General features: G+C 39.0%; 1 protein-coding gene and 1 long non-coding RNA gene across 2 annotated transcripts in view; both read left to right on the top strand.

Annotated features, from left to right (window-relative positions):
- The window catches only part of LOC134287592 (uncharacterized), a 210,017-nt gene that overhangs the window by 40,385 nt on the left and 157,509 nt on the right, over window positions 1-12,123 (top strand). The gene's annotated exons all lie outside the window — the stretch shown is intronic.
- LOC109409132 (uncharacterized) lies at window positions 9,992-11,483 on the top strand. The gene is made up of 2 exons (XM_019682546.3): window positions 9,992-10,143; window positions 10,213-11,483. Exons 1-2 carry the CDS (start codon window positions 10,007-10,009, stop codon window positions 11,405-11,407), a joined length of 1,332 nt encoding a protein of 443 aa, XP_019538091.3. The 5' UTR covers window positions 9,992-10,006; the 3' UTR covers window positions 11,408-11,483.

The following is a 12,123-nucleotide window of genomic DNA, read 5'->3' as shown; positions in this document are numbered from 1 at the left end:
ATCCAGCCTTTTGTACGTAACCCTCAAAACGAAATGTTGTTGAAAAGAGGAAAGATTGAGCTACTTTTTGAAGTTATGAAAAGTTGAGTTGAAATATTGATTTCAGCCGCCATCTATTTATATACCAAAACTTTTTTTCACCATGTTGGCAAGTTCAGTGTTATTTCACAGTGTTTACGAACACGAATTTAAAATCTGAACTCCGATTTTCCCAAACTTTGCTGCTGGTGGATTTGTGTACATAGGGTATCGCGCTACTTGGGCGGTGGTTTTCTTCGTCTGTTATTTTCGTCTGTTTTCCACTGTAACTCGGTCAATTTTGAACCGATTGACTTGAAATTTTGTACACGGGTAGATACTATACCTATCTCACCGCATTCCAAGAATTGTGTCAATTGGTTCAAGATTGACTGAGTTATAGTGGAAAACAGACGAATATAGAAGCCACCGCCCAAGTAGCGCGATTCCCTACATGCAGACGTGAATTTTGATGCTGTTACATGTCGGTGCCAGTGCGCATGGAAATGTATGGAAGAATCGTGAAGCAAAAATTTTAAAAATCGGTGGTTGCCAAAATGGTGAAAAAAATTATTGGTATGCAAATTCAAGATGGCGGCCAAAATCAATATGGCCGATCCAACTTTTAATAACTCTATCAACAACTTTTTATTTAGAGGAAGTTTTAGAAAAACTTCCGAGTTTTAATAAATATTAGCAAGTTTTAAAGGAAGTTTGAAATTATGTGGGCCTATGTGGGCATTGGTTCCCTTATTAAGCATGTCGTTCCCATTTTCATCCCACGAAAAAACAAAGGATTGAAGCGCTGTTTGTTTTGTTTCTTATTTTTGTATTTTTTGTTAGAAGTGAGCACCCATAAAAACAAAAAGAACGAAGTCAATCGGTGCCGTAATCGCTTGTTTTCGAATAGGATGAAAATGGGAGCATGAGATTACTGATGGCACACATACCCTATTCAGCTGAATCAAATCCTATGAGGTGTGCAACAATAGGCGTGCAACAATAAAGTGTCCAATCCCGAATAGACGAGAAAATCTAAATCATATCTCAAATTTAACAATTTTTGCTGTCATAGCTCGATGTGATTATGATTTGTCATTCAAATCTTATGAATATCGCACGAATAACTAAAAGTGATATGATTTCAGTTTTTGTTCTTTCAGAAATAGCTGAAAGCTTCTGCATAAGAACAAGTTTAGCTCTTCTGCACGAAATAGAACACATACACCCATAGAGATGGCTCAATGTTAGTGAAATGTGCCCCTTTCTGAGCTGTGGAAACGAAAAACCTCATGCTCTTATTCCTATGTTATTTACAACAGCGAGCCACAGTTGAGTGGTAAGCATCGCCGCCTGTGAATGCTCAGGTCGTAGGTTCAATGCTGGATGTTGACAATATATATATATTTTTTTTTTCAAGAAAAAAGTCGATAAATATTGTCTGCTATTGTTTTGATCTTGTAAGATCTTGAAGAGCTATTACTGAGTAGTTCATCAATTGGGATTTTGTTATTATTTCTGATCTTTTACCTCTTATATCAATCAAACCAATATCAGTTTTTGCTCTTCAGTAATTCAATCAATAATAACTGAATATCCTATGCCACAAAAGTTCACAGCTTATTGGACGCAGTGGCTTAACCCTAAAAGGGATACCTGGGGTCCATTGGACCCCAGGCGCCTTTCAGGGCTCGTCTTTGATGGAACACACTCAGCGAGGTGACGAAACTGAGGCCATGAAGGTATCCCTTTTAGGGTTAATTTCCCCAACAGGGGAGGAAAAAAAACTGAATATGCTATACATCAGATTTTTCCACCTACTCGGGATAATAGGCGATTTACCCTGTTGAAACAATATGATACTCGTACAAAAAAACTGTTGAATGAGAAGGTATAACCGGAAAACTTCTGATTGTCCAGCAATCGACACAAATCGCCGTATGAAACTTCTAATGCAATCACCTTGTAATTAATTGCACTGGAGGTTTTGCATTTTCATTTGGCGTAATGGTGTCAAGTGACAATTAATTTATGACATTTGTTCCACCTAGTTTTTATTTCCTCTAAGCAGCACCCGCAACCGAAGTGTCCGCTTGTTCCAAATGATTGACAGGTCGACACAAAAACCAAACGATTGAGTTTCAATCACACTCATCGCAATGCTCCGGACGAACGGGGGTGACAAACACAAACGACACTAGCGGATGTTTCGGGTTACTCCAAGAAGGAAAGCTTTGTTTCGGACATTCTTGAAATCCTTCAGATACAAGGTTTTGTGGTCGTCGTCGTCGCCGGGTCGGGTCGAATCGCCCTCATACAAGATTCCCACTGTTTTGATCTTCGATTGTGATTTGGTAGTGGGCGTCCAAGCAGAAAACGCAGACAATTCGGGCCTGCAGACAGAGGCGAAAATTTGCATTTGACATTCATCTCTCATACTCGTGGCAGCGCACGCAAATGACGAAAACTGAAAACTCGTGCGATGCCAACGACGATGGTTTTGGACTGACTGGTGATGTCTTGATTCTGGAGAACTTTTTAAATTCGATCAACTTGCATGTTTTGAGATTTGCTGATGAACCCGCCGTATTTTCTTTCGCTGATTTGTTTGAATTCGAAATGGCTTAAGGTTATTTAGTAGAATAACTAACCCTATTATTTTATTATTATTATTATTTTTTTAGTATTTCTTTTGGTTGTTTAATCGAATTCGGACGCAGACGCCCTTTCGGGAAAGAATGCGCGCCCTTCAAGGACCACCGAGCACCGAGCCGGGTGTTTAATTCTTTCGATTCGGCTTCTACACCGACCCGGACCGGTGGTGGTACATTCGAGCCATACTTGCCGGTTGGAAATCTAATACCCGTGAAGCTGCCTTTTCATTTACGTAAGAACCAGTCTCGTAAAGTGTCCGAGTGATCAACGAGGCAAATCGATACAATCGTCGTCGAAACGTAGGCATCTATCTGTCTAGTTATGGCTAGTTAGAAATGGTGACAAATGTCATAGGAAGCAGAAAAAAAATACGTGTTCCACTGCCATGTTTCGATTCTAGTCGAAGCTTTTTCTATGGTTTGAGCAATCTCCATCTTGGGTATGTTGCTGTTGTTGGCGAGACATTTGCTAAGACAACGAGAATTTCGTCAGTTTGCAATGTGTGCAATGACAACCAACGCAACGGTAGCAACATTCCCACTATAGAATGCTGGAATGTCGCGGTGTGACAGGTAGATGTAAAGTTTTTGTTTCGGTTGCTTACTTTATGACATTCTATGGGGTTCAGTACCCCGACATACGACGGCTTCCATGAGTAGGTAGGGGATTAAGACATGCTCAATATAAGCTGATTTGTTTTGAACATTTCTTGCACAGAGATAAAACTGTAAAAGATACCTATTATAAGGAATGTTCATTAAAGAAAGTGGACATCTGTTTACCAATAGTTTAGAGTTAAAACTAAACAAAAAATTGTGAATTTTTGCTCAGTGTGTAAAAACATTTTTTTTTATTCCGTAATCTTTATTAGTATCTCAATCAATGTTTACATTCTTCAACTTAATCTAGGTGTTCTGTGTATTATAACACACTATCATCCTAATTTGGTGAAATAAATTTAAGCTATTATCAATACTAATTAATAACATATTACATTTCATTTGCTGTAGCAGTTAAGATTTTTTGCAGGTTTTATTTTTCACCTGCGTGTCAGAAATACATTTTTTCTACTTATCCTAACCCTAACCTAATTTAAACTAATTATACAAAGAACTAATCGTAGCAATAGAAGACTGCAACGATTTTTGACGAAAGTTGGCAATGATTTTAGTTGACATCTGTTCCAATGTTTCAATATTAGAAATTTGATGCAACTCATTAGTTCTATACCAGGGAGGCAACTTCAGAATCATTTTCAAAATTTTATTTTGAATCCTCTGAAGTTGCTTCTTTCTGGTATTGCAACAGCTCGACCATATTGGGACAGCGTACAACATGGCCGGTCTGAAAATTTGTTTATAAATCAAAAATTTGTTTTTGCGACAAAGTTTTGATTTTCTATTAATAAGTGGGTATAAACACTTAATGTATTTATTGCACTTAGTTTGAATACTTTCTATGTGGTTTTTAAAAGTTAATTTTTTATCTAGCAAGAGCCCTAGATACTTAACTTCTTCCGACCAATTTATTGGAGTTCCCCTGATAGTGACAACATGTCTACTTGAGGGTTTCAAATAAAGAGCTCTTGGCTTATGTGGGAATATGATAAGTTGAGTTTTGGAAGCATTTGGAGAAATCTTCCATTTTTGCAAATAAGAAGAAAAAATATCTAAACTTTTTTGCAATCTACTACAAATGACACGCAAACTTCGCCCCTTGGCTGAGATACCTGTGTCATCTGCAAATAACGATTTTTGACATCCCTGTGGCAAATCAGGTAAGTCGGAGGTAAAAATATTGTATAGGATTGGTCCCAGTATGCTGCCTTGTGGAACACCAGCTCTTACAGGTAATCTATCTGACTTGGAATTTTGATAGTTTACCTGAAGTGTTCGATCCGATAAATAGTTTTGAATAATTTTAATAATATATAGTGGAAAATTAAAATGTTTCAATTTTACGATCAAGCCTTCGTGCCAAACACTATTGAATGCTTTTTCTATGTCAAGAAGTGCTACACAAGTGGAGTAACCTTCAGATTTATTGGAACGAATGAAATTCGTTACCCGTAAAAGTTGATGAGTAGTCGAATGACCATGGCGGAATCCGAACTGCTCATTGGCAAAAATAGAATTTTCATCAATATGAATCATCATTCTATTTAAAATAAGCTTTTCAAAAAGTTTACTGATAGATGACAGTAAGCTAATTGGACGATAACTAGAAGCTTCGGCAGGATTTTTGTCAGGCTTCAAAATTGGAACAACTTTAGCATTTTTCCATTTTTCAGGAAAATATGCTAACTGAAAACATTTGTTAAATATATTAACCAAAAATGATAAGCAACTTTCTGGAAGTTTTTTGGTGAGAATATAGAAATTCCGTCATCACCCGAAGCTTTCATATTCTTAAACTTCTTTATAATAGATCTCACTTCGTCCAAATCAGTGCCCAATGAATTGTCGAAAATGTTCTCATGATTGAGAATGTTTTCGAATTCGCGGGCAACCTGATGTTCTATTGGACTAGTGAGAGCTATACTGAAATTATGCGCACTTTCAAACTGTTTGGCAAGTTTTTGTGCTTTTTCAGAATTAGTTAATAATATTTTGTTATCCTCTTTCAGTGCAGGAATAGGCTTCTGAGGTTTTTTCAAAATTTTTGTCAATTTCCAAAACGGTTTAGAGCCGGGGTTTAATTGAGAAACTTTATTTGCAAAATTTTTGTTTCTCAATTCGGTGAAACGTTTTTTAATTTCCTTCTGAAGATCCTGCCAGATTACTTTCAAAGCAGGATCTCGAGTTCGTTGGAATTGTCTTCTTCTCACGTTTTTAAGACGGATCAGAAGTTTCAGATCGTCGTCAATAATAACTGAGTCGAATTTGACTTCACACTTTGGTATTGATGCGCTTCTAGCTTCGACTATAGTACTAGTTAAAGTTTCGAGGGCATTGTCAATATCAAAATGTGTTTCCAATGAAACATTAACATCTAAATGGCTATCGATGTATGTTTTATATGTATCCCAGTCAGCTCTGTGATAATTGAAAGTAGAGCTGATGGGATTAAAAATCGCTTCATGGGAAATTTGAAATGTTACAGGAAGATGGTCAGAATCAAAGTCAGCGTGAGTAACCAATTGGCTACAATGCTGACTTGAGTCAGTTAAGACCAAATCAATTGTTGAGGGATTTCTAGCAGAAGAAAAACAAGTGGGGCTATCGGGATATAGAATAGAAAAATATTCTGAAGAGCACGGATCAAATAAAATCCTGCCGTTTGAATTGGACTGAAGATTATTCCACGAACGGTGTTTCGCATTAAAATCACCAATTATGAAAAATTTGGACCTGTTGCGAGTTAATTTTCGCAAATCAGATTTAAGAAAATCTATTTGCTGGCCAGTGCATTGAAAAGGCAAGTAGGCCGCAATGAAAGTATGTTTACCAAAGTTTGTTTCAACAGAAACACCCAAAGTTTCAAAAACTTTGGTTTCGAATGATGAAAAAATTTGGTGCTTGATGCGCCTGTCAACGATGATTGCAACTCCACCACATGCTCCATCTAGGCGATCATTTCTATAAATAAAATAGTTTGGGTTTCGTTTGATTGAAGACCCAGGTTGTAGATAAGTTTCAGTAATAACTGCAATATGCACATTATTAACTGTTAAAAAATGGAATAGCTCATCCTCTTTGCCATTTAGAGAACGAGCATTCCAATTTAAAATGTTCAAAAATTTATTTGGATCCATTACCCAAACGTAATCCAATTACTATTTTATTTGTAAATTTAACTCCAACCTGGACTGCTTCAGCCATAGTTTGAGTTTTGAACATTGCATCAATCATTTGTTGCAATTGTTCAGATAAAGAGTCAGAATTTTGCTTACCTGCAGCCACATGGGCATAGGTAGCTCGATTCGTTTGAACATAATTACTCACTCCACTGCTGGAGGGTAGATTATTCGCTCGAAGGTTTGTTTGGTGGTTAACTACCTCCGGCGAATAGGTACGAGCGGTATGAAAATTATTCAACCGATCGTTGATAGAAGAATTTGTGTTGTTAGAAATTCTACCTGCAGAGTTTCGGGTACGACTAGCGTTCCCATTCATCTGCCGGGCACGTGATTCGACAACTTTTTTGCGGATAGAGCAATCCCAAAAGTTTGACTTATGGTTGCCACCGCAATTCGTACATTTAAACTTTCTGGTATCTTCCCTTACCGGACAGTCGTCCTTGGCGTGAGAAGAACCTCCACAAATCATGCATTTAGCATCCATGTGGCAATGTTATGCCACAAAAGTTCAGCCTATTGGACGCAGTGGCTTAATTTCCCCAACAGGGGAGGAAAAAAAAAAAAAAAAAAAATGTGGCAATGTTTCGTTCCGTGCCCCCAACCTTGGCACTGACGGCACTGAGTTGGGTTCTGGAAATTTCCCCCAGGCTTACGAAAATGTTCCCATGTCACTTGGACAAGAAACATTTTCTTCGCCTTTTCCAAATATTTCAAGTTATTTAGATCACTTTTGTTGAAGTGAACTAAATAAAATTCTTGAGAGATACCCTGCCGAGGATTCTCAGAGCGGGTTCTCTTTTTCATTTTTATTACTTGGACTGGAGTGAATCCAAGTAATAAGTTGAGTTCAGTTTTGATCTCATCAGGTGATTTGTCATCACTAGAGAGACCTTTTAATACGACTTTGAACAAGCGTGCAGACCTGTCGTCGTATGTGAAAAATTTATGCTTCTTCTCAGTAAGGTACTTGAGAAGAAGATCCCGATCTTTCAGGGTTTCCGGCAATACGCGACAGTCTCCTTTCCTGGCAATTTGGAAGGAAACCTTGATTCCCCTTATGGAGTTCAAGATCTCCTGCCTAAAACCAGCAAATTCACAGACGCTGACCACGAAAAATTGTTCAGCGTTTCATAAGGATTACTCATTTCAACGAAATTTTCATCCGAAACAATTGTTTTAGTAGAAGGAAGCGGAGAAGCTGAAAGTTCTCCTTTCCTTCTAACTTTGCCGCGTTTAGCGACAGTTTTGAAACCGACTTTTTTGGAAGGAAGCGGTGAATTCAAGGATTCACCCTTCCTTTTGTTCGATGATGCAACCATGATTTAATTAGAAGCGACCTTCCAGGAGGTTTTTTCCCTAATCGGTGTCCAAGTAGGATTACCACCGTTTCACGGAATTTGACTTCCGTAAACGGGTCCAACGAATAATCGAAGGCACGGGTCCAGGCAAGGATCGAAAAGGAATCAGTAGGTATAAATTTAGCGCTGAAAACTGCTATTGTGGGTAGTACTGAGAAGTACTGTTGAATTGCTTTGGTAGTAAAACTTCCTGCAGCAGAGAGAGCTTACGTCCACACAGCACAAGAGTACGATGCGAACTGTGTGTAAAAACATTGTTCACTTCGGCAACACAATCAAAGAAAAAGAAAAAAAGTGAGAAATTTTGAGCGATGGGTTAGATTAACTTAGCGACTAGCAGATAAATTCTGCACAAATGGTGTTCCAAAAAGCTGTCGTTTCGAGAATTGGCATACTAGTACACTTCCGGGACCGCAATTTTTCAACGCTGAGCAGGGGACAGATGTGCTGGATGATGTAGGGTACATCAGAACCGAAAAAATTGGGAAAAAGTTTTTGTTGGGGCAAGCCAATTGTTCATGCGGCTTAAACAGTTCTTCGTATTTCACAACAGGAACAATCAACGGTGAAAATAATATTAAGAAATGCACCAAAAAACGACTTCTACCCAACTATCGAAAACATACAGTTCCTCCATTGTTTTGGCCGGATCTGGCATCCGCTCATTACGCTTCTTGTACACTAGAGATGCTCAAGACGGAAAAAGTCGATTTTGTTGAAAAATGGCAAAATCCACTAAACTTCCCTGAACTACGTCCTGTGAAAAAATACTGGACAATAATTAAGCGGCATCTCAAGAAAGATGGAAGAGAAGCAAGCTCTGTTGATAGCTTCAAGAAAATTTGATCTGCGACACAACGAAAGGTTACGGAGAAAGTTGTGCAGAATCTAATGGGAGGTACCAAGAGGAAAGTCCGAGCGTCCTTCAGAAATGCGAAGTAAATGTTCAAACTCACGTGAGTTCGGCCACATGTATGTTGATTGTTTTATATAAAAAATAAACTTATAAATTTGTTCGAAAATAAATATTTTCTATTGAAAAACAGGTGTCCACTTTCTTGAATGAACAGTCCTTAGCATAATAACAAATGATGTATAGCAAAAACAAATAATTGTACCTCACAATACCCCTAGAAATTCCAAATCTTTGTTACGTTTGTAAATAGTCGTGAACGTTTCGTTATTTTGTATTATATGTTATACCTGGTTTACCTGAATATATTTCCGATCTCTCAATAAGCATTTGCACCGTTCTGGTCGTTTCGAGCAACAACTATGGAAGATATGGAAGATATGCAAGATATGGAAGCCGTCCCCTAACACGGACATCAAATTGTAGACGGTCTTGTATTGTAGCCCGAAACAGGATGTCCCTTAGGATTAGAAATTCCCAGACCAGACACAAGCTACGTAAGCAATCAATTTAGCGAACAAAAGGCGATCTGTCAGAAAAAATACGATCACAGGGTTGACTGATGGACCAATAACAATTATGAAACCTCATCATCCTAGGATTGAACTTCGCTATCTCTTCAGATAACTGGGCGCAATTTATGTTATATGTTGCATGTTCGACCAAATGGATAATGGACCAAAAACAATAATGAAACTTAGTCATCCTGGGATTGGACATCGTAATCCAATTTGGATAACAGGACACATTTTATGTTAGGCGTTAAATGTGTGTTTTGTGCATTTTTTTTTTATTTTAGTGGAAGAATTCCTTCAAAAATATTTGAAATTAAGCATGACCGAATACATGCACAAACTTCTGTAGCAATTCTTAAACAAATTTTCTAAATAATCCGTGAAGAAACCTGTGAACTAGTTTGAAGATAAATCATTTGAAAAATATCTTGACAAACTCCTTAAGAAGACCCATGGAAAATTTCTAAATAAATTCCTGAAAAATTATCTGGAGAATCTCATGATGAAATACATAACCCATGAAGGGGCTTGCCCAGAATAGTCTACTTGTAAAAATAATGCGACACTTGCAAATATCTGGTGCAAAAATTACAATTTTCGCTAGGTTTGCGATATTTGCGTAATAAAAAATTGAATTTAAATTTTATGCAAGGTCCACACATGATGCACGGACACGGACTGCGTGTCCGGAGACGAATGACTTAGTTGGGCATCGTTAACAACACAAAGGATCCAATTCCCGTTGATTATGGCAGGCGTAATACTTTCTAGCTCACTTCGTTGGCCAAGTACATCGCACTCGAACAGGCGCAGTGGCAATCAGTCGCTAAGTTGGATCCGAGCCGCAATGTCAAACAATTTTGTGGGACCTATGTTGCTCGTAACGTAAGTGGATGAAGATTACTTTCTGGAAGATTAAGATCTTATGGATTTACTTTTATTTGTTCCACTCAGAATCCTGTTCAGCATCGCACCGCAGGAGCTACTGGCACGCAATTTAACCTGTACCGAGAAACCGGAAGCATTCTGGCAGGACCAACCGGAATCGTGGTGCCTGATTGAGGATGTGGATCTGGAGGAATCGTCCGAGGACATCAATTTCCCGGAAGTGCCGAAGATCTATCTGAGGAATTTCAATGTTTCGTATCTGTCGCCGACTTTGCTGTTCAAAATGAAAAGCGTTCAACATTTCACGGTAGAGCACTGCACTATGACGAAACTGTTCATGAAACCTACGCTGAGTAGCATGGAGATCAAGAACAGCGATATATCGGAGGTGATAATCGATAAGGACAGCAACTATGAGCTGTTGAACTTCAGCTTGGAGGGCATCTACCGGAAAACGTTTCCGAACAATTTCATCCGGCTGACTCATCTGGAGGAGTTATCGATTCGGCATAACGACCTCCCTAAGTTTAACATGAGGCAGTTGAACGGTTTGGTGAAGCTGAAAACGTTGGACTTGAGTTACGACAAGGTCGAGCAATTGCTCATTCCGGAAGCGTTGAACCTCCCAAACCTGAAGGAGTTGTATCTAGCGGAAAACCATCTACAGAAGTTACCGATCAGCATTCGTCGGTTGAAGACCTTGGAAAGTTTGAACTTACATTCAAATCAAATAGCGTTCCTAGAGATGAGCCACTTCAACGGGTTGAATAATCTAAAAAAGCTGGTCCTAAGCGGAAACAAATTGCAGATCAGTACCATGGAGCCGGTTCATTTGCCAAGTTTGGAGAAGCTGGAAATGATAGGATGCGGACTAAAGGAGTTGGACATGCTGTACTGGAAGCTGCCTGCGTTGCGATACTTCAACGTGTACGACAACAGCCTAGTGGCAATCAACAATTTTCCGGAAAGTTTCACCAAAGAGCTCGTTTTCGTTCCGGTTGGGAATCGCTGGAGTTGTTTGAAGCTGGAGGCGATCAGCAGCAAAGTGACGATCAAGGTGAAGGAACGGGACCACTACTGTGAACATAAGGTGGCGGATATTTGTTGCAACGGCGGTAACATCGACTTCAATTTGGTTGACACCTTGGATCGGAAGGTTCAAATGTTGAAGTTCCAAAACTCGATTCTCTACGAAAAACTGGAAATGACCAATGAGAAGCTGGAAAAGGTGATTGGTGTCGTGGATCAGCGGGTCGTCTGAAGATGACGGTACAATAGCTATCGATTGCATTGTGTGAAATTTTATTAGCGGAAAATAAAATGTGCAGTTTACAAGAGGTGTTAATTTCTATTTTCGCCCGTCAGCTGAATGTGAATCGAAGGAGCTTTATATCGTGGCACCCCCGCCCGACCCAACTCGCAATAATGCGATGGGCCAAATCCGAAAGACTGTCTGTCCGTCCCAGCGCGGTCCATTCAAGTTTTGACGACGTGCTATTGCCAGCTTATTTCAAGAGTTTCACCAAAAACACAGCTTTCCTCTCGTGCTTGTTCGCTGGGAAAGAAACAAAACTACTCTCTCAACAGCTAGTTAGAAATAATGGCAACCCACCCTCGCTTCTCATTGTTCAGAAAAGTTCCGGATTGGCCTAGGGCGATCACGAGGAGCGGCGGCTATGTCGGCGATATACAGGGTGTTAGGTTCCTGAGTGCAAACTTTTTAAAGGGTGATAGAGGACCATAAATGGTGAAAAAATTGTTCTACGCATATGGTCAAGTCTCAACCGTTACGTAGTTATTGAACTTCCCATGTTTTTGACTCTTATTGCCTTAACTGGCAATAACTTGTAAATGGTTAAACTTATCGAAGTTTTTTTACCCTTATTCGAAAGATTATTGAATTTTAAATCAAATGGCATCTTTGAATCGATTGGTTTAGTTAAATAACTAAGTTGTCCAGAGCAAAATTGCCAAAAA

The sequence above is a fragment of the Aedes albopictus genome, chromosome 2, assembly GCF_035046485.1.
Source record: "Aedes albopictus strain Foshan chromosome 2, AalbF5, whole genome shotgun sequence".
NCBI classification, from domain to species: Eukaryota; Metazoa; Arthropoda; class Insecta; order Diptera; family Culicidae; genus Aedes; species Aedes albopictus.
The sequence above is the reverse complement of the archived record's forward strand: the minus strand, read 5'-3'. Positions and strand labels throughout refer to the sequence as shown.